The sequence below is a fragment of the Dipodomys merriami genome, unplaced genomic scaffold, assembly GCF_024711535.1.
Source record: "Dipodomys merriami isolate MVZ:Mamm:240054 unplaced genomic scaffold, mDipMer1.0.p SCAF_5, whole genome shotgun sequence".
Lineage (NCBI taxonomy): Eukaryota > Metazoa > Chordata > Mammalia > Rodentia > Heteromyidae > Dipodomys > Dipodomys merriami.
This window is the reverse complement of record NW_027206068.1, coordinates 8,133,737-8,156,883: the sequence shown is the minus strand read 5'-3', so window position 1 is coordinate 8,156,883 and position 23,147 is coordinate 8,133,737. Positions and strand designations below refer to the sequence as shown.

General features: G+C 41.4%; 1 protein-coding gene across 1 annotated transcript in view; it reads left to right on the top strand.

Moving 5' to 3' along the window:
• The window catches only part of Creb5 (cAMP responsive element binding protein 5), a 443,969-nt gene that overhangs the window by 164,928 nt on the left and 255,894 nt on the right, over positions 1–23,147 (top strand). The window contains exon 5 of the mRNA XM_069997230.1: positions 2,162–2,334. Coding sequence (XP_069853331.1) covers positions 2,162–2,334 — 173 coding nt within the window. The remainder of the gene's footprint in view (positions 1–2,161; positions 2,335–23,147) is intronic.

The window sequence follows — 23,147 nt, the reverse complement described above, 5'->3', positions numbered from 1 at the left end:
TAAAGATAATAATAATACATACATACTTCTTACCTGCATGGTCACTCAGACATAAGTCTCCATTTCCTTCCATCTCACTTCACCCAGCCACAGTATTTTCTCACATCAGGAAAACTTTCCAATAAGTGTGTACATTTGAACCTTTGGGATCTAGTGACAACATGGTTGGCTCACAGTCTAAGCCAGGTTGCCCAGTTTCCGTCTGGACTCCTGACAAACTGTGTGGTCAGGATTTAAAAATCAGAAACCTGGGAAAGGTGCCATGTGATGGACGCAACCACCTCCAGTGCCTTATATGTTCTCACCGTCATTTAACACATAGTGCAGGAAATCCTGTGCTTTGCAGAAGAACTTCAAAGAACCACTTCTAGATCTCATGGGTAACATTTGTTTTTTCCCTTGCTAACCCCAAAGTGTAGACAGGTATATATATATATTTTTTTTCTTGAGTAAATTGCTAGTGACATGTCATTTTTTCCCCTCCCATCCTCAGTCCAACTGTCCTCTGTAAATACCTCACCTATGTAGACTAAATTGTACCTGGCTATTCAGAGGCCTGTTTAGTCTGTTTAGTATTCTTGCCTCTCCTTCCTTCCTTCCTTCCTTCCTTCCTTCCTTCCTTCCTTCCTTCCTTCCTTCCTTCCTTTTTTCCTTCCTCCCTCCCTCCCTTTCCTCCCTCCATCCTTTCCTTCCTTTCCCCTCCTTTCCTCTCTCCTTCCCTCTCTCCCTCCTCCCTGTTTTTGATGGTACTGGAGTTTGCACTTAGACTGAATTCTAGCAAACTGCATTCCCAGTTACTAGACAGGTGCTCTACCACTTAAGTCCATGCCTCCAGTCCTTTTTTTGGTTTAGTTTTTGTTGTTGTTTTGTTTTATTTTCAGATTAGAGCCTCATCATTTTGTCTTGGCTAGCACGGTAACATATCCCTCTACCTACAACTTTCCCTACAGCCGGGATTCATTTTAAACATGCACCACCACACCTGGTTTGTTGGTTGAAATGAAATTTAGCTAACTTTTTGCTTGAGCCTTTAACTGTGCCCTTCCCATTTGTAATTGGGGTTACAGACATGAGCCATAATGCCTAAATTGTAGAATCTCTTTCTTTACTAAGTTCTGAATTTTCTTTCTCAAATTTTGCCCTTATTGCATCAGCTGTCTTCTACCTCAGTGTGTGCTCCTTCTTTGTGTAAGGTTGTATAATAAGAACTGCCATGTTTGTGGGTGTGTGTGTGTGAGAGAGAGTGTTTGTGAATGAGTGTGAGTTGTGTATGAATACTTGTTGGTATCAGGACTTAAACTCAGTGCCTAGAGCACTTGGTGCTTTACTACTTGAGCAATGCCTCCAATTCTAGCTTTTTGCTCATTAATTGGATGTAAGAGTCTCTCAAATTTGTCTTCCCTGGCTGGCTTTGGACTGTGATCCTCAGATCTCAGCCTCTCAAATAGCTAGGGTTATAGGTGTGAGCTATCCTTTACACTAAATTTTATCTTGCCTGTATCAGCAGATTTTCTTAATTTAAAGAAAAAGCTCTTCCCTAGTACAAGTCATCGGAAATGACCACATGGTATTAGGCCTGAGTCAAGTGCTTCATTTGTTCCTTCTCTCATTTGCTCACATGGTGTGTAGAGTAGAGTGGGTGAAGACATTCTGCAGTCTCGAGGAAAAGACAGTGAACAAGCAAGTCTCTCTCCGGTAGTGTATATTCCCTGCAATTCTGGAAACTCAGCGGAATATTACCAGGGTTGCATTGAATCCCTGAGGTCCTGTCATCCATCTGGACATGGATTGCTGAGTGTCCAGATCACAATTTGGAATCATTTCCTGAAAAAAAAAAAAGATTAGCAATTGGCCACTCTGATAGGACTGAAGGAGGGGGGGAAAGCAAACAAAACCAAATCCAATGTGCTCATTACTTAAGGCAGGACTGAATTCACTAACTCACAGTATTAAGCACTTAACACAAAAGTAAAGGTGAACAGATATTTTTCATGTCCTCATAGCTCTAAGTTACAACAAGATAAATGGGTCCAAGTTTTGCCAGAAGACATAACTCTGTTTAATTGACGTGACCAGATTTCCAGTTTTGGCCATTGAGAAACTGGACATAGAATGAAACATTGATTCCTTTTGACCTCTTGCTTTTGTCTCCTCTGGGCAGAATATTGCGATGCATAATACAGTCAGTGGGGCCATGTCGGGGCCTGGAACTCATCAGCTGGGCAATACCCGGATGCCCAACCACGACACCAGTGTTGTCATTCAGCAAGCCATGCCTTCGCCTCAGTCCAGCTCGGTCATCACCCAGGCACCTTCTACCAACCGCCAAATTGGGTAAGGAGACCTCCTCAGCTGTTTCTGGGTCCTGGCTGGAGCTAAAGGAAGGTTCTGAACTTTCTCTGAGTTGCTGGTGCTTAGATTCTTTGGGTTTTACTGTCTCCTGGTTTTGCTGTTCAGATTCATTCGTCTTCCTGGCTGGTGTGATATGGCTAAGAGCACACAGTGATGCATTTGTCAAGAGAAGGGCCAGCGAGTCTTGGATTGATGGGAGCTGTTTTGTATGTGGGTTTGAGAGGGAAAACAAGTCATTCAGTGGCCACAGTTCTTCAAATGAGATTTGTGACCTTGTAGAGGGTTGAAAGCAAATTTGTGGCTGTCAGAGAGAGCAGGATATCTTGGTGATGGTAAAGGAAAGTTCCATCAGCCAGACTTCCTCTTCAACTGGGTATCCCCCGTGCTCCCCATCTTTCTGGGAGAGCTTCTCAGTCAGTCACCTGTGTAGTTCTACTGACCTCTTTCCTCTGATCCTTTTCCTATACTTCTATTCCTTGCTAATAATACCTCCTTATCAATGCTCCTTGTCTTCAGGAATCCCTACTCACTCCTGGAGACAAAGCAAAGATTTATTCCTCCCATCTATGTAATATTGAAAAAAATGGTAGAAACATTCTATCACTGGAGCCTTGACACCTTGTATCAGGTGATGGAAATTGCTCTTGCCTCATGTATCATGTGATTATTCTAGCCTTTAGCTATATGATATGGTTTTCCCCTTAGCATTATGGGCATTAGCCAGCAGCATCTTAGAAACAAAGATCCTCCAGCCCAGCTTCTTCATCTCCAGAATGATGATACAGTCCTTTCTTCTCAACTTTGCAAGAGAAAAGATGAAATAATACATGAAACATAGATGAATAAGAAAACAGGGATTCTTAGGAAGACAGGGCAAAAATGTAAGCCAGAGAGCTATGACAAATGTATACTGCTGACCACTAGTGGCTCTATGTTCCCAAAACTGTCAGCTTAGAATAAGAAGCAAGGCCAGGCACTGGTGGCTCACACCTGTAATCCTAGCCAGTCAGGAGGCTGAGACCTGAGGATTGTAGTTCTAAGCAAGCAGGAACAGGAAAGTCTGTGAGGCTCTTATCTCTAAATAACGAGCAGAAGGCTGGAAGTAAAGGTATAGCTTAAGTGGGAGAGTACCAGCCTTGAGTGGAATGAAAAATAGCAAGAATTCAAGGCCTTGAGTTCAAGCCACAGTACTGGTATAAACAAACAAACAGATACATAGGATCAGGGCTTTGCTGTGTTTGAAGTATTCATCAGAATTCAGCTTGAATTTTCAGTTGACTATGGGAAATTATGATGTGCTCAAATATTTAGAAACTGTCTCACCAACTGTCAGTAGTTTTGTCTTTGTTTTGAATTCATGAATTCCAAGCGAGAACCGAAGGCGCAGTTTTCACTTTATTCTTCTTCAGAAGGCTCTAGAATGGGGGTCTCTCATTTCTCACATCTCTTGGCTCATCCGATTGGGTTGTAACACCCAAAGAAACAAGTGGTATAGGCAATGACTATTTTGTGAGCTTACCATGGGCATATTTGATTTTCCATTTAAGAATCAGAAAATTAAGGTGGCCATCTGGATTCTAGACTTTGTTTAAACAATGACAAATATTAGCAAGTACCTCTGGTAAAGATTTCTTTGCTCTCAAGAGACACAGACAACAACTGTTGGTGTTATGGAAAGCCAGGGCCCTGCTTTGAGGGTGGGGTTGGTCCTCTAAAGACAGCATCTAAATCTCTAGAAACGCTTTCACTCTAGGGGACTGACTGAGGGTAGGCAATTCTCAGTTAGGCCAGCTAATTGTAATCATTTTATTTTTCTTCCAAGGGGAAAAACATAAAATGTGGTAGAGTTTACTAGCAGTTTTACAGCATTCCTCCCCCCTGGAGCTCCACTGCCTGCCCCTTTGTGCCCTTACCCACCATCCTCTTGGAGTCCATTGTTAACACAACACTGGCTTTCATGAAGCAATGTTTTAAAAGGCTAGCACTAAATTTTAAGATGAGTGTTGATTCTTTCAATAATTTACCCAGATAGCCCCTAACTATACATTCTGGTAACATTGATAGGCTCTGTCACTGTGCCTGGATAGAGGAGGGGTGTTTCTCTTGTGTGACCTTCCAATGCACTCCCCATGTGCATGCCCTCTTCCCATTCATTCCCCCTCTTGGAGTGTTGTATATCTCCCCTGGTGTGTTCTAGGAGATAATTGTCACTTTTAGCACTCTGTCCCATTGCCAAGCTGGAAGGGAGGCTATTTCTTTTCTCCAGATCCTCCCTGTTGTGCTTACTATGTTGATTCAAACCCACACATCCTGTCATTTCCATGTTGTGCCCTGTGACCCATCCAAAACCTTCCTGTATGATCGCTGGGCTCAGCGAGAACCAACACAGCCCATCTCACCAGTGGATTCAGTCTGAAACTCTAGGTGGTAGCATTTAGGGATGGTTGACTCTTTTATTTCTCTCAGCAAAGAGGAAATGAGTACTTACTTGAACACATGAGTTCTCTCTGGAGACTGTGTCTTTAAATGAACATTTGAAATTGCATAGTACTTTTTTTAAAGTGTGTGTGTGTGTGTGTGTGTGTGTGTGTGTGTGTGTGTGTGTGTGTGTGTAGTGAGGCTGCACAGAACCATATTGTAGTAATATTCTGATTTTTATCACAACCTCAAATATTTAAGTGTCAAAATCTGGCCAAGCCACCTGCAAATGTTTGCCATGGCTACTGGCCAAGCAAAACAGCAAACAGCAATGAAAGTCTTCATTCAAGCTCCGTGCTTAAGCTTTATCCAGCCAGAGAGGCTGGGACCCACCTGTGCCCACACTCAGTGCTTTTGTGCTGCAGCTTGTGGAGTGTGTTCATGACTCCTGGCTCCTCTGCTTCCCTTTCCCCTTCTACCAACACAGAGCTTCTGCAGCCATCCCTCACCTTTTCTTCCTCCTGCTTTCATATTAGAACACTTCTGCTTCAAAGCTTGAAAGTATTGGAAGGGATTGTTCACATAGAGGACTGGAAAATGGAAGTGGTGCCAATTATCAGGGAAAGCTTTGAGTTCTGAAGCTATGCATCCTTGCAAGCATAAGATCTTTTAAAATTTTTTATGTATGTATGTATGTATGTATGTATGTATCTATCTATCTATCTATCTATCTGTCTGTCTGTCTGTCTGTCTATCTATCTATGTGGTGCTGGGTACTATAGCTTGAACTTAGAGCCTGGGCACTGTCCTTTAGACTTTTCACTCAAGTCTGGGGCCCTACCACCTGAGCCACATCTCCACTTCTAGGATTTTGGTGATTAACTGGAGATAAACAGTCCTACAAATATTTTGTCCCTATTTGGCTTCAAACCTTAATCCTTAGATCTCAGTCTCTTGAGTATCTAGGACTAGAAGCCTGAGCCACTCAGTGCCTAGTAAGCAAGCATTTGATTTTTACTCTTTTGAGTCACAGGAAACCAAGAGGAGTGAAAAGGCAAAAATCCAAAAAATTACATTAGCAGCATATGTAACTTTTATTCTGTAGCATAACAACTCACAGTACACGCTGTGCTCAGTTCTGTAAGAGCAGTGCTATTATCTCAATAGAAACTGGAGGTAGGTATAAATATCCCAAATTGCATTTGTGTGGTTAGGCAGGCTAGAAAAACACACAGCTCCAGGGAGTGTGGGAGGCATCCCCAAACTAGTGACTACTTGTGCTCCGTCAAACTGGCAGACGCTCTGTCGAGAAGAGTGTCCTTGGCTGATGGATGGGAGCATTTTGGGAGATAAGTTTCCCAGATGGGGGGAAAAAAAGTGAGCCATGGGCTGTGGGAAGACAAGAGAAACAGAAAACAAGCATGTGTTAAATAGAGATGAAATCCATTCAGCCTTGAACCAAGTATGTGGTAGATTGCAAACAATATCTCTAGTCACTTTTATTAGATATCATGTAACAAGCTCATTAATTCAGGATCAAGTCAGGAAAGCCTGAGAAAAATGGTAGATGAGCAGGTAATGGAAGTATAAATCCTCCCTCTCTTTATCTCACTTATTGTATGAGATGTTTTTGATATTTGTGGGAGCCAGTGATTAGTTAGAATATTAATAGACCCAAGCTTTCCTAAAGAAGGGGATTTCTCCTCATAGGATAAGTTATAATGGATAATTCATGCTCAGTAGTTCCCTAATTGAGCAAGGAACGTTATATGGAATATGGAACTATACAATAATAGATAGCAATACAGGGTTTTGACAGGTTCTGGGAGGCATTGCCAATGTATATAACTGTGGGGGTGGAAGGCGGGGAGAGAGACAGATAGACAGGCAGACAGACAAACAGAAACAGAGAGTACTGTGGTTGAACTCAGGGCCTCTCACTCTCACTTGGCATTTTTTGCTCAAGGTTGGTGCTTTACCACTTGCACCATACTGCCACTTCCAGCTTTTTGTGAGATCCTTGACACAGCGTGTCACATAGAACATCTGACATAGCTCCATGGACATGACCAAGGAAGACACACAAGCAAACCAAGGACGAAAAACAAAAATGCACAGAAAAGCTTAATGCATCTCAAGACTCATGGTTTCCAAATTAAGGAGAGTTGCAAGGCTTTGCTGTGTGGCTTACAGTTGTCATTCAAAGTGTCACTATGAAGGGAATATTAGTAGGTTTGAGGAGTTTGTGTCATTGGCGCTCTAGGGGAAACTAAGTGAGGCAGATCAGCAAATGATGCAGTGAAGGCAGTTTAAAGATCTAAATCATAAAGCAGTCCAAGGAAGTGTTTGCTCTGTGTATTGTATAATTATTAAGAATTTTCCTAAATGTCTCAGCTACTGTGAGCATGGCTAAGGCTGTCACTGTCCCTCAGAAGCTAATTCTGGAAGCCTCCATGCCAGCTCTTTCCTGATGGAGGCAGGGAAGGTAGCTCTCAGATTCTCACACTGCCCCTCAGCCCTTGGCCAGGACAACTTGAAGCCCACTTGGAGTAATTCAGACCAGAAGCCATTATTTCCTGCTTTGTGTTTCACTGAATATCACAGCTATGAACATAACTTTATTGTTAGAAAGCTGCTGGATCTTTCACAGCCCTGAGAACATTTATGAGGGCCCTTCAGGGGGATGCTTTCTGGGAGGGTTGACAGACTTAGCCATATGGCTCCCGTTAAATCCCATGCAGAGCCCTGAGAAATTACCTCTGACAAGGGGGCCAGCAGCCTTCCCCTCACAGTTTTATGTGTGGAACGAAACATTAAGTACCGATAGTTGAGGAAATATAATGTTTCTCAACATTCAAAAGTTGTAACACCACGTGGTATTGTGGCCAGATGAAGGATGTAGAGTCAGAACACAGGAGCACATGGCTAGGTAGCCCCCAAACTGAAAAATACCCCTTCTCTCCTCTCCAAACCTGGCTAGTGCCTCTAACTCCTCAGGCAAGCCTTGTGTCTTGGTGTCTCCACTTCTCTTGGCAGAAGAAATCTGCAGTCATTCCTAGAGGGCTCAAGCCCTTTGTTAGAAAAGCCTTTGAGTAGGAGACTAATACTGAAGAAAAGGGAAGAAGTTAATGTTTATCCCATACTCCCTGTGTGATGGGTAGCCTTTGCATGGTATTTCCTACAATTTTCCAGTGTCTGGGAGGGGTATGGATTACCCTTCCACATTCCCCTTTATTGCTCCAAGAAGAGAAGTAACTTATTCCAAGTCACCAGCCAATGACATAAGCAAGATCTCTGAATGGAGGTCTGGTGGACTCCAGAATACAAGGTTCCTCCATGCTACTGACCCTATGACATTAGTTCCAAGGAGAACACACAGTGTGTCTGAGATGAGAGAATCATCCTTGGTCTATCTTCATAGGGTGAATAGCATCTGTTCATTCATCCATCTACAGAGTGGCCCAGAGCAGTGGTGCTTACACAGAGGTCTAACAGCTTGCCTCAATCCTTCAATATATGCTAGAGTTCCCAAGTCCTCAGGGACAGAGACCAGAGAATGTTTTAAGTACATGAAAGCATAGAGTGGGTTGTGTCTGGGACATCTTTGGGCGAAAGGCCCATGCATAAGAAATATGAAGTCACCACAAAGAAGAGACTGTCTTATCTGCAATATTTACTTTACCGCCATTGGGCTGCTTGACTTGAAAGAAGGCCCCAACCTCTACCCAAGCACGGTAGAATCTCCAGATTGTTTCATCTCCTACAGGCATAAGTGACTTTGCTTATATCCTTTTCTTAGAGGAAAATTGTATTTCTGGACTTTAATAAGCAGAAGTCTGGCTCACAGAGTTTCCCAAAACTTCTAAGTTATCTCTATGTGCAATAAACTCTCCAGTTTGGAACAGATAGGCACAGATGAAGGTCTGTTTTGAGAATAAATCACCAGATTAGTCTATGCCTACAGTAAATCAGGACTTTTGGACAATCTTTGAGAAGATATGCCTGGAAAGCAGAAGTTCGCTGAGCATTCTATGTCTGGCCAGAAGAGAGGTGGAAATGTTCAGGTCATGGGTTAAGAGGTCCTGGGTTCTAAAGAGTTCAGATTCTGTCATTTAAAAATTTGCGGACGTAGCCAAGTACTCAGCTTCCCTTGGTCCATACGTGAAGTGGTTGGTCAATTAAGAAAGTCAATCTCAGCCCAGAATTCTCATTCAGTGCCTCTTTGTTGCCTCATATTTATGTTCTCTTTTGGTTTGCTTTCTTTTAGGAGCCGAGTTTAGCTGGAACCCTAGATTATTTGAGCTCCAGGATGTGTTTCAATCTCCTGGAGGGTGAGGACAGGATAGAACCTGGGGATGACTGGAAGAGCAAGAGAAGGGCCTTGGCCTAGGAAGTTGGAAATACCTGAAAACATTGTGAAGTGCTTTGTTTCCAAGATAGAGTTCCTATTACCATTTATTAAGACAGCATGAGAGCTTCCATTACATGGGAGTTAATATATACAGATTTTTACACTGGAATAAAGTGAGGTTTAGAGAGGATAAATGACTCACTCTAGGTCTCTGAATAGTGTCCAGGGCCAGGCCACCTATGCCACATGGCCCCACAGGTAAAAAACCAACTTGGCTGTTAAGTTTCTTCACCTGTAAAATGGGAAGGTTATACCAGGAAACCCTCCAAGCCTTTTTCTAGCACTATAATGCTAGTGATTTTTACCACATTTAATTCTAAAAATGTGCTTGTAAGGAAGAAATCTCAAAACAATGGAAGATGTAACATAAATCTGATGCAAGAGACCTGGACAATGAAGTTTACCAAATAGTTCACTGGGAAAATACAGTCACTTCTCTGGCTTGATTGTTGAGGGGTTCCTTTGTAATGGAACTGAAAAATAGAGCCTCAGGTTATCTTATCATTGTGTGCCTTTAGACAGGTAAACGTTGTAAAAGGTGCGAGTAATAAAGCATTTGGGTTTGAGGGTATAATTTTAAATACAATGATGTCTACACTTTCTGTACTTATCAGAGTTCCTCCTCAGGCTTGGCTCTCTACTTCTTGTTTGTTGGGCTAGAACCATGAATGACATCTAACAGATCCATGTGGCTAAATAATATGGTATTTAGATAGTCTTGCAACAAAAGGTCAGCCATTCATTGAAGAAGAACACAAAGGATATTGCATGGAAAATGATGTGTTTGCGCACATGTGCGTGTGTATGAGTGTGTGTGTGTGCACGTGCGCGTGCGTGTGTGTTGCTCTGTAGGCTGAGTATGTTACAGGAAATGAACCTAATAAAGCTGAACTGGTAATTTGGAACTAGACACTTTGAGGTTTTGGAGCTTGACTATGTTCCTGCAACAGGGCAATACCCAGTGGACATTGCAGATTATTGGAGTTCTTTATTCCATAATAATATATCATTTATAAAGTGTGAGTAACTCTTGCCTGAACTGACCGAATGATAGGATCTCAGTTAAGAGAAATGCTCGTCTAGGAATTTGAGACAGCCTCATTGTACATATAGTCATGTAATTGGATATTTTGGGATTTAGAGCATAATTCATTTAATATCTTCTCTCAATCTCTTGGTGTATGTGTGTGTGTGTGTGTGTGTGTGTGTGTGTGTGTGTGTGTGTGCGCGCGTGCACTTACACACTTGTATTAGGGCTTGAATTCATAGCCTAAGCACTGCCCTTAGCTTTTTTACTCAAGGTTGGAACTCAGTCATTGGCGCTCCATCTTCATTTCTGGCTTTTTGCTGGATAATTGGAGATAAAAGGTTATCTACTCATTCTGCCCATAATTCTGAGATCTCAGCCACCTGAGTAGCTAGTATGACAGGCATGAGCCACAGACATACATTTTATATATATAAATATATATAATATTTAATTTATGTTTGACCAGATGGATCTTTTTTACAGATTTTTTTAAAAGTCATCTATGCTAGTACTAGGGCTTGAACCCAGGATTTTATGTTCTTCCTTTATCATTTTTGCTCAAGGCTGGCATTCTGCTGCTTGAGCCACAGCTCTACTTCTGGATTTTGTCTTAATTGGAGCTAAGAGTCTCTTGGATTTAACTTCCTAGGCTGGATTTGAACTGTGACCCTCTGGTGTCAGCTTCCTGAGTTGCTGGAGTTGCAGACATCAGCCATGGGTATACCCAGTTTACCATCATTGTTTTATATCATTCATAATGAAGATTTAGTTGATGTTTATTCAGGTCCCATGGACATTTTACCTTGAATGAGAATAACACCTAAACACATAACTTGGTTGTAAAGAGAATCCTTGATCTTAAGATTCAGTTATATTGAAATGTAAAATCATGTCAGGGCAAAGCCATTGTTGGAGGGGTGAGAAACTGTAGCTGGCAGATCTGACTCCACCACTCACAGGCTCTGGGAGCTGAACAGGCCTCTTGACCTTGTTGAGCCCTTCTTTCCATCTTGTAAAGAATACCAACAATGAAACTACATTGACTAGTAAGTGGTCTCTTGCCTGAGTTCTTAGAAATTCTAAAACAAGTTCTCAGGAATAATTCTGTTTTCTTGTCACACACCTAACAATGACACTGTTGGGCTGATGTGGACAATTGAAAAAGAAATTCCAGAGGGCAGATGTACTTACATTTAGTAGACAATCTAGTTACCTCTTTGCCAAGCATGTTGTGCTTTTGGTAAATATCAACTTAAAGTTCTTGTAGAGCAATAAACATTCTTAATGCTACCAGACATTTAAAAGAAGTTGGAGTGGGTTTTTTTTATAGTTTCCCCCCTTTGGCAAAGTGCATTTTGGCTGGTGATTAGGCCAGTAAACTCTGCAAAATGATAGGACCCTTGTGAGCATGGAGTAGAGACGTGCTGGAATGCACTTGGTTGCTTTTGTAGGGTTGCAGACCTTTGCAGAGAACAGATGGCCCCAAACACCTTTGAAATGCTAGAAATCACTTCCTGAATAACTTGGTACCCATCACATGTTGCTTCAAATATAGTAATTCACAAGCCAAATGGCACCACACTTTACAGCTGACCTCCAATGTATTGTTTGCAGTATATGGAACTCATAAACATTTTCTACATGAATAATCATATTGATAACTGCAACAATAAACACCCATCTCCAAGTCACCAAGCCCCTGAGTACTTGTCACATGTATAGTCCCTTTCTCAGGATCTGTTGAGGGCAGGAGGGCAAGCATTTGATATACTCTTTGGGAATCTCTGCTTAGATGATTCTTCCTCATATTTTCCAAAGTATGGCTTTCCCAAATGAAGAACTAAGCAGTGTAGTGCTAGGTTAAAGAAAAGGTAAAACAAGGATACAGGCTGACCCATTGTAACAATGAGATGTACAAGACACTATGTTGAAAATGAACTTTACAACTTGGTGGGGGAGGGGGTAGTTGGGAAAGTGGGGAGGGAAGGTATGGTATAGGAAAAACAAAGGAGGTGGTAACAATGCTCCATAGGAAATGTACTCATTACCTTACTCAGGTAACTGTAACTCTATTTTTTTACAGTAAAAAAACATAAAAAAGAAAAGATAAAGTAAATGAAGGCTGATTCTTTTTAAGACGGCTTAGACCATAGGAGTAGAAACATTTGGATAAATCAGAAAGTTAATGAAACCAAAGTCTACTTCTAAAGTTATCTGATAGCTTTGTTGAGTTAGGATATATATTTAGGGTCAAAAGTAAAGAAAAACATAGCTTTATAGATGCATATTCCAAACCATAGTCTCTCTAAAACATTGAAAGAATGAATTAAAAATAATATCAAACTGAACTGCATGCTGTTAAAGGTGACTGAAGAATTTTACAGTCCAGGTGCACCCAAATGAAAATTGTGAGTGTATGTACACACATTTCATAATATTTTGTTTTACTAGGACATAATTCAGGCCTTCTGACAGGCATATAACCTTATTCAAAACACTTGAAGAATTTTTCCAGGTGTATTCTGAGTATTCTGCACAGCATAGTTTTTTTTTCTTTTCTAGCACCCTGAAGCCCACTCCCTGCATAGCCCCCTCATTACAGGACAATAAGCTGTACTAGGGACTTAGAACCAATTTCAAACAATAGTCACAGTGACCTGACTCACAGACCTAAGACTGAAAAAGACTCACGTGAATATGGATTTGTGTTCCTTGGTTTCAATTTTAGAAAATAGGAAGACTTTCTCACCATCTAGAAAATAACTATTTGGTTGATGGATTTTGTTTTCAGGAGGAGCTACTTTTATTTCTTGGACATCTTGACATCCTTGGAATGCAGGGTCAGATATTTAAGAGCTAATGATGATGTCCCTAGAAAGCGGTGACAGGCAAATCCTAGCCTAGAGGAGAGAGTTTCAGTTTAGGTGGTGATCCCCTCCCTGTGGCTAGGAGAGTAGAGATGTCATAAGAAATTGGCTGTGGCACTAGCCATGGTCTCTAGGCTTCACCAGAATGGCTTTGATATCTGCCAGGACATTTTTGACTTATCTGGAGTAAGGAGCATTCAACTAGTCCCCCAAATTTCTTTCCTCCCTCCTTTCTTTTCCCTCCCTCTCTCCCTCCTCTCTTCCCAACTCTCCTAGAAAGAAATCAGGGGGCAGGGTTTATATCGGATACATCAAATGGTTTACATCTGCCATTTGGCCATGATTTGACTCTAAGGCTGGAATTGGAGAAAGTTGAAACTTTTAACTAAAAGGAATATGGGAATTTGTGTGCATGTGCATGTTTGTTGTCAAAGATTAGCTATGTCCCAATCTGCCTTCATTGTGTGGCTGGCTGCTATTTATTTAATTTAGCTCAGTAGGCAGGCACTTTACAGAGAGAACTAAAGCAGTGAGTTTGTCCAGATCTCTTTTTGATGTATGTGTGTGTGCGTGTGTGTGTGTGTGTGTATGTGTGTGTACGTGTGTGTGTATGTGTGTGTACGTGTGTGTATATATGTGTGTGTGAAACACAGAGGAACAGAGACAATCAGAGAGACAAAGAGAGCTTTAGAAAAATAGCATGTGAAAATGTTACCCTACAGGAAGCCACAGACAAGCCATCTTACATTGGGTCCACAGCATTCCATAATTATTATTGCCATTAGGAATAATTATTATTTGTTTTACTGAGTTGGCAGTTTGGAGTCTGCCTGATACAGAGGCTTCACACAGGAGTCATGGAACACAAAGCACTGAGACCACAAGTTACATGAACATGTTTAGACAGACGCCTTCTCTTGGTTCTTTTACCCATTGGGCTTTAAAATTGAAGGACAAGCCCGTCGGAGACAAGCCCTATATGAATGAGCCCCAATGGCACATGGAAAGCTTTTGGATTGGATTGTCTGAAGACATTCAGTCTTGGCTATTTTCAAGCCAAGATGAAAATTAGTTCTGTTTGTGTAACTGTGATTATTTAATTGCAAATAAAAGATGGCTTTCAGTGAGAGAATAGGGTGAGCCATCTGAGAGGTCCAGGCAGTAGATTTACAGCTTTTATGTATTCTTTTCCTAGTTTCCTAAGTCCATTGGCATACAAACTCTTCAGATTCTATAACATTTCTTTAACCCATTGCTGTCTCATGGAGAAGCCAATAGACCCCAGAGACCCCCAATTCTACTTTCTTTTTTTTCTTTCTTTCTCTCTTTTTCAACTAGTAAAGTTTTCATAACAGAACCAAAGAAAAAGTAGTATGCATGACAAGACATTCTTCCAGGCATTACTTTTTCCAGAGACTTCTTTGGTTCTTTGCCAAGGACGGTTACAGGCCTGTGGGCAATTCCAGAGAATAGTACAGGCCTTGAGTGGGCGTCTCTCTCCTCCTTGTAACCTCTCCCTCCCACAGTTGTTTGTAGCTCAAGCAGCTGAATCAGAACCTCTAAGAGCTTCCTTAAAACTGCCAAATCAGACGAAGGAAAAAGAAAAACACAGTTAGCCTCAGGTCGGTGCCTCAGAGCCTACAACTGAATGAATGTCAGCTTTAGCTTTGTTTCTGCAGATACTCCAACAGCCCAGCCTCCTTCCTAAAACCTCTGTGACTCCTAGATAGCTAGGGAAGACCTGAGCAAGCTCACTGGGAAGGAGGGGAGGTACACATCTGGTGATAAATAACCCTCAATGAAGCAAGTTGGTTTTCAACATCACAGATGTGGTGTCAGAAGCATGTCTGCCCTGACCCCAGCATTAAAAAGAGACTATTTTTGTTTTTACCTTTCACTAAACAGGTTCCTCGGGCTAATGGTCCTGTATAAATAAGAAGCAAATGAAAGTTACACTGTAGTGATTTCCAGGGATTTGTGGCTCTGGATATTATATATAGAAAAACATATTTAGTAGGAAAAATAATACAAAGGAGTATTCTCATCTGGGGTTCTCATAAAAGATGACAAAATAGCACTGTAACAGAACAGAAATGCAGTACTTTCTCGTAGAATTAAAGCCTTCTTCAGGTAAGACTTCATAGCAGAATAGACTTGCTTTTGTGTGTTAATTTTTAAAAAATTTTTTAAATTTTATTCCATTTTTCATTTGTTCCAAGAATTGAGCAGTAAGGAATGGCCAGGAGAAAGCATGGAGTTTAGTAAATACAGGACTTGAGTTCTTTTTCTTTTTCAATGTGACCTTTTTTTTTTTTCTTTTTGTTGGTCATGGGGCTTGAACTCTGGGCCTGGGCACTGTCCCTTAGTTCTTCAGCTCAGGGCAAGAGCTCTACCACTTAAGCCACAGCACCACTTCTGGTTTTCTGGTGGTTAATTGGAGATAAGGGTTTCATGGACTTTCCTTCTCAGGGTGCTTTGAACCACGATCCTCAGATCTCAGCCTTCTGAGTAGCTAGGATTACAGGTGTGAGCCACCAGTACCCAGCCAATGTAACCTTCTTAAGGAACTGGGTTTTTAAAGAAAGTTACATGGAAGCTTTAGTATGGCCTTCTATGCATATATATGTATATATAATTCTACGCCTCCATCAGAAAGAATGACACTACCCCATTTGTTAGGAAATGGAAAGATCTGGAAAAAAATATATTAAGTGAAGTAAGCCAGACCCAAAGAAACATAGATCCTATGGTTTCCCTTATTTGGGATGACTCGTCTAGGATAATTCTACCAGACAAGCAGAAAAGGTCAAAAGCTATGTACATATGACCATATAAGATGATGTTAAGTAAAATGAACCCTAAGATATGGACACAAGATGTGTTTTCTTTGTAGCTGTTGTTTTTAATGTACTATGTGATTTTTTGTTTCTTTTGTATGTTCTTCCCCCTGTGGTATAACACCTGTTGTCACTGTATTTGATTCTCATGCCCTGCATTTGTGTATACATTTTTCTAATTTAGGGAGGGGAAGGGTAGTAACAAAATGCTGAAGCAAGGATACAGGTTGACCCATTGTAACAATGAGATGTACAAGATACTATGTTGAAAACGAACTTTACAACTTGGGGGCAGGGGGGAAGGGAGGAGTTGGGGAGGTGAGGAGGGAAGGGATGGTAGGGGAAAAACAAAGGAGGGGGTAACAATGCTGGATAGGAAATGTCCTCATCACCTTACTCATGTAACTATAACCCCTCTGTACAGTATTTTTACAATAAAAATACTCAAAAAGGAAAGTCACATGGAGTATATTGTTTATATTAGCCTTTTATGTATGTGTGTGCCAGTCCTGAGGCTTGAACTCAGGCCAGGGTGCTGTACTTTAGCTTTATTTGCTCAAAACTATTGCTCTACTACTTGAATCACAGCTCCATATCTAGCTTTTGGTAGCTAATTGGAGATAAGAGTCTCATGGACTTTACTGCCTGGGCTAGCTTCAAACCACGATTCTCAGATCTCAGCTTCTTGAGTAGAGAGGAATACAAGAGTCAGCTACCTGTACCCTGCTTACATCAGTCTTTTTAATAGCCTATTTTAGTTTTTTAAATCAAATATCTCATTTCTTATGATCAAAGGTACTTTTTTCTTTTTATTTTGGGGGGGAGGTGTCCAGTCATGGGGCCTGAACTCTGAGCCTGGGCTCTGTCCCTCAGCTCTTCAGCTCAAGGCTAGTACTCTACCACTTGAGCCACAGTGCCACTTCTGACTTTTTTCTTTTTGCTTATGTGGTGCTAAGGAATCGAACCCAGGGCCTCAGGCATGCAAGGCAAGCGCTCTACCACTGAGCCACCTTCCCAGACCCAAAGGTCCTTCTTTATAATCTAAGTATTTCATCCTCCTCATGAGGGATTTCTCTGGAAATCTGAGAATTTTCCAAATTCTAAGTGTTTTTATGGTGAAAAGCATCACTTGTCTTCCATTAAATGTTGTCTCACTATTAATTAACTTAATTTTAGGTCTTCTTCTCTAGGTAAGCAATGCACAAAGCTTGCACGTTTGGTTATGAAGTTCTAAAATGAGGTGTGTGGTGAGTTCTTAAGAGGAGTAAGGGAAGAATTTGGATGCTTTTAGACAGGCAAGTGAGATTAGCAAAGCTAGAGGAAAGGAGGCAAATCACAGCCTGAAACATGCCATCTGAGGTTTCTTAGTTGCAGTGAGGTTTTCATTTTTTAAATGACTGACTGATACATATAAGCAAACCAATAAATATGTTTTTTAGAAAGCAAGTAAGCCTCAGAGCATTACAATGTCACATCTATGTGCTATAGTAATAAACATGAATTGTGAGGCTATGAGAAATTTGAATCATTACACTGAGCTCTACAGATCTTGCTCAGGAGTTACTAAAGATGAAGGATTGTGGAGACTGACAGGTCATCTCATCTTACCTCCCAGGTCCCCCATAGAAACTAATAGCAGCTTCACATTTGTTCAGTTACTTGGGTTCCTTTGTTTAGTATTTCTTTGACTGGAAGGTTCTAGAACATTTGTTTGTAAACTACAAAATTTGGAGACTATTTTTCTCTTTGTATTACAAGCCAGAGCAAAGTAAATTCTTGGGTTATGCTGAAGCAGGTAACATCTTGTAGGCCAGTTTCCTATGGAAGCAGTGATATCATCCCCTCTTTGTGGAAAGCAGATGAACTTGGAGGAACATGCCATAGTTTCCAAACTATGGTGGTAAGATGCAGACAGGATAGAGCTTAGTGAGTGGATGGAAGGAAAGAACCTTGTTAGAGGAAAAGCAAAGATTTTGTGGCGATCTGCACAGTTCAATGTTTTAGGGAAACAATCCCAAAGGAAGTTGTTCTACGTCCTTTTAGCCTTTGATGAAGCATGTAATAACACTAGTGACCCCAAGGAGGGCCACAAAGGGTCCTGAGGCCAGCCAAGACAGGGAGACATCATTCATGGGCCGAGAGCCTTCCAGCCATAGCCTGTCCCTTAAGCCTACAGACACTATTCTTTAATCCTCTAGGATTGCACTGTATTTTTTCCTCTTTCTTTGCACATTCCCCTCTCCCACAGTCCAGCCTATGTTCTAGGTTACTTGACTATAAAGGCTTTCTTCACAGTATTTAGCCACCCAGGATGTCCCTTCCTTCTTTTTCCTGCTGAGGTATAGTGGGTCCTTAAGTTAGAGACAAACTCTTATTTACATCGCTAACCGTTGCACATGTGTTATTATGGGCAAAATTGTATTCTCTCAAAAGATACGTTGAGTTGAATGCTAGTGGCTTATGTCCATTATCCTAGCTACTTAGGAAGCTGAGATCTGAGTATCAGTTCAAAGCCAGCCTAGGCTGACAAATCTGTGAGACTCTCATCTCCAATTGACGAGCACAAAGCCTGAAGTGGAGCTGTGGTTCAAGTGGTACTGTACCAGCTTTGAGTGAAAAAGCTAAAGGATAGCACCCAGGCCCTGAATTCAAGCCCTACTAGCATGGTTTGATAGTCTGTTTCTGTTCTGTGTGTGTGTGTGTGTGTGTGTGTGTGTGTGTGTGTGTGTGTGTGTGTGTGTGTGTGTGTGTGTGTGTGTGTGTGTGTGTGTGTGCCTCCATCTCTGTCTCTGTCTCTGTCTCTGTCTCTGTCTCTGTCTCTTTCTCACACACATATACATTGAAGTCCTAACCCCATGCATTTGTAAATGTGACCTGATTTGGAAGCAGATGTAATCTGAGTTAAGATGAGGTCATACTGGATTTAGATAGACCCTAAATCCAATGACTAATTCAAGGCCTGAAACATCTAGCACTGGAGTGCTAGACCTGCCAGCCAAGAAATGCCTAGGGTTTATGGTAGCATGAGGGGCAGAGAGAGAGAGAGAGAAGAGAGAGAGAGAGAGAGAGAGAGAGAGAGAGAGAGAGAGAGAGAGAGAGAGAGAGAGAGAGAGACAGACAGACAGACAGACAGACAGACAGACAGACAGACAGACAGACAGAGACAGACAGAGACAGACAGAAACAGAGAGAAGAAAGGACAGATCCTCCCTTAGCACTTCCACAAGGAAGCAACCCTGCTGACACCTCGATCTTTGACTTCTAACCTCAAAGCAGTGAAAGTACATTTATGTTGTTTTCACCACCATTCCCCCACACCCTTCAAATCCACGGTAATTTGTCACACTGAAGCCTTAGCAAACTAATACATGTCTCCATGTAATCATGGACCTGTCTGTTTTGTCAACAGAGCTGCAGTTAAAAAATGCATTACTCCATTCTTTTATTGAACTGTAGCAGATGTGGACAGAAAAACATTAAGAAGAAAAACGTGAAGTAAGAGTCAAAATAAAACTACTCTCCAGAAAACCACTGCCCTGCAGGAAGGACTATGACCCCAAGTCTCAATTGGTACAGAGGAGAATGTATGGGACCGCCATAGAGCATGATCTTCTTCTGGAGGAAGAAATTAGTAGAAATGTCTTTCCAGGGGCTTCATACCTACACTGCTGTAAAACTGCTGTAACACATCCACATTGAGGGAAACCAGGGTGATTGTGGTTTTCCTTCAGCCTTTCATGCTCTACTGGATGCTAACACACACACTTTTTGTTGATTAACCTGTCTGCCCTATAATTTGCAAAGAGTGGAAGGTCAGCACTGCACATAGGTATGGCACTTTCAAAGTCAGCAATCTAGAAGATGTTGGCTGCTAGTCTTATGCCATTCTAGCACTTTTGGATAATTTTCCTCTATGTTCCCAGGAAGGGGTCTGTGAGTCCAAATTGGACCTTTTCTCTATGTCAGGCATGTGCACTTGTGGGTATGTGTCTTTTTCTTTCAGACACTGAACTTAATCACTAAGAAGTTTGTCTCAGCAGGAGTCCTAGATTTCCAGTCCCACTGCCTGAAGGCTGGTGCAAATTTCCAGAGTTTGAGCTGCTTGTGCTCCTTGGACATGCTTTTCAAAAACAAAGTATCTTATGTGCCAATGCTGTTCTTTTGATCTGTAAATTTTACCTAATTCTTTTTGAAGTATCCTTCTGCTTCCCCTGGACTGTGTGATTTAAAGAAAAAAAATCCTTGTGTTTATATGCTCCAAGAAACCTAATGCTCCGAGAAATCCAATAAATCACCACTGCCAGAATTGTGTAGCCGGTGAGCAGAGTATGAGATGACCACCCAGAGTGAGTCCTGAGAGGGACAGTCAGAGCAAGCAGACATAGACTCTGTGTGATGCTGTTATTGAGCAGGAATTTACAGGTATCAGCTACCTGTGAGGTAGGTTAATATGGATTTGAATGTTTGAAAAAAATTGTGATCAGGAAAGTTGGAATGGAAATTTTTAAAAGCTCCCTGAAACAATGGAATGGACATAGAAAGAGCTCTTCACTAGAACTTTGCATACTTCAGATCCAGAAGGATCTGACTTTTCCTTCTGTTCCCAATGGGTGGATCAAATCATTATATCACCTTGATTCCCACCATAAGTTTTATGAGCTAAAAGTTGGAGTAATTCTCCTAGCTAAACTACTGAGCCGGTTTGTGATCCTCATGCTTGCTGGTCAGTATTCTGCTTGGGTGTTTTCCAAACACATGTTCCTTTCTCAGAGTCCCGATGAAAGACTCCTGCCTGTGTGTGCTGTCTGTTATGTCTAGGAAGAAAGGAGAGTTCCTTGGGGTCAGCTTAGAGTTCTGGGAGGGATCTGGGATGATGGTCTTTTAATTTAAAATTAGTAGACTATAATAACTATAAAGAAACTTTCTGCAGCTTAGCCCCAGGGAAAACAATAGGGTACTGAATTGCCCCATGAGGTCTCCAACTCCCTGATTCCTGCTGATGTCTTAGTTTACCATTTAGAGCCTTGTCGCTTCTATAAGAAATAAAGAATTACAAGGCAAAGGAAAGGGATCAGCATAAACATAATCACAGTCACCAGTAGACATTTTTCCTTTGGCCTGGTAAAGACAAGTGGGAATGCATCAGCAGCCTCATGCTTCAAAATCATTACAAAAAAAAAAAGCAAAACCCAAAAAGGTCCAATCTAAATACAAAGCAAATTTTAATTTAATAAGCCTTCTAAAAGTGGTTTGTAAGCAAACTCTAGTAATAATCACATCCTGGCTGGCAGCAATAAATGCGAAAGAATGGGATGTCCCAATGTGGCCTCAGGGCATGTCTGGGGGCACAGTGTCTGTCTCACCAAACCACCTTCTGGTTTGGCATCACTCTTTCAGCCTGGCAACTGCCTGGGTCCACAGGCTGCAGATTGGAGTGTCCTGGCAGAATCCTGTAGGGCATTTCTAATGGCAGAGATCCAGAGCTGAGATGGAGAAAATAGTCTAGTCTGTCATCTTAGGAAGAGAACCTCTTGCTATGTATCCAACCAAGATAACATACTGTACTGTACTGGGTACAGTATATACTGGGTACATACTGGTACTGTAATGGGGTTTGGGGAGATAACCAACTTCATCTACCCATGGATGCAGTGAGTCATTATTGCACTATTTTGGAACCCGTGTTAATGAGCACTGAAAGAGCAAGCCAAAAGTAGCAAGATTCCTTGGGAGTTAAAACAAAAATAAGTTTTATAAAACTAAGCAGGCCATTGTAGAGGTGGGCTAGGGTAGGGGCCAAGAGAAGGCAGACTCATATTAAAATCCTGATAGAAAGTTCTAAGCAACGAATAAGAGGCTTAAATACATAAAGAGCAAGGCTAAATTTGGGCCAATTTCCTGTGAAATCTCTTGTGTAATATTTTCAATTTGTGCGTGTTTAATGTGGTTTATTTTCCTAAGGTTCACGGTATAGGTTTTAAATTCAGCCTTGACTGCACACATGTGTTCAGAGGTTATAAAATAAAAGCCAGCTCAGACCAGTCTCCAACTGTATGCCCTGTAGGGGAAAATATTACCACCTTTTCAATATCCAAAATATCTTTATAGGCATAGATTTTTGTCCTTTGCCACCCAGTTTCCTGACTGCTTTTTTATCCCCCAGCTTCACCCGCACCTGTCCAGTCACATGGTACACCTAAGGCAGGGGATTTGACTCCAGATCCAGGGTCCAGTGCTATTTTGGGCTGGCCTTTTGGCTCCATTGTGAAACAACCTGTTCTTGACACAAAAGGATAATTCTGCCCTTAGGACTAAATGGGAGAATCATCTGCGTCCCTGATTTTAGCCTCTGGTGTCCTATATCTCACTATCTCTAGGATGAAGCATTTCTTCCAAATATTGTGACAGCAATATTTCTTTTGAGTTGAATATAGGGTAGGTGGGTCCTATATTGTAAAGCCAGACTTAAAGTAACTGGAAAGGATCTGTGCTATTTATGAGACATGCAATTTCAGACCTTGTCTTATATACCTGGTGTTTGTTTCCACTTAGGGTTTTAGTTCTTCAAACTGAGCTTTTGCTTTATTTCTTTCTGTACTTCTCCAAACACCTACCATGTGACTAGTATGGCATCACGGCACCTGTGCAAGTGTGCATACCCAAATGGGTGTAAAAAAGACTGTGAAGAGACAGCATACATGTACATTTCCTTAAGTGAAACAATAAGTGATCAATAATCAAGGCAAATAGTTGCTTCTGGCCATTTTCATTTTTATGTTTTTAGTGCTTTGATTTATTTTATATCGTGCCATAAAATGTTCATCCTTCATCCATTCATTCAGCAAATACTTACCAAGTGTCAGTGTTCTCTAAGGACACACAAGCCTAGCAGCCTTTCAATTCTAGGTTCCAAAATTTAGAGGGACTGTATACAGTTGGAGCATTCATTTCCAGGTCTGCTGTGACTTTCGCTGTAATGTGGAAATGGTGTATCTTCTGTTTGCCTCTGCTCTAAATTCTTACCTATTCTTCTGGCCTTTTTGTCCTTTGTTTTCTCATAGCCTAAGAATCTTCCTTGAGATTTTGAGTCTGGACTACAAATGGTCAAGGAGCTGCTCCAGAAGCCATGTTTTCCCGGAAGGGAAAACATAATTACTGGCTGGCGCTGGCTTTCTTCCCAGCAAGGCAATTTCTACCCACCTGCCCAGTTTCCTAAATAACTCAACGGTGGT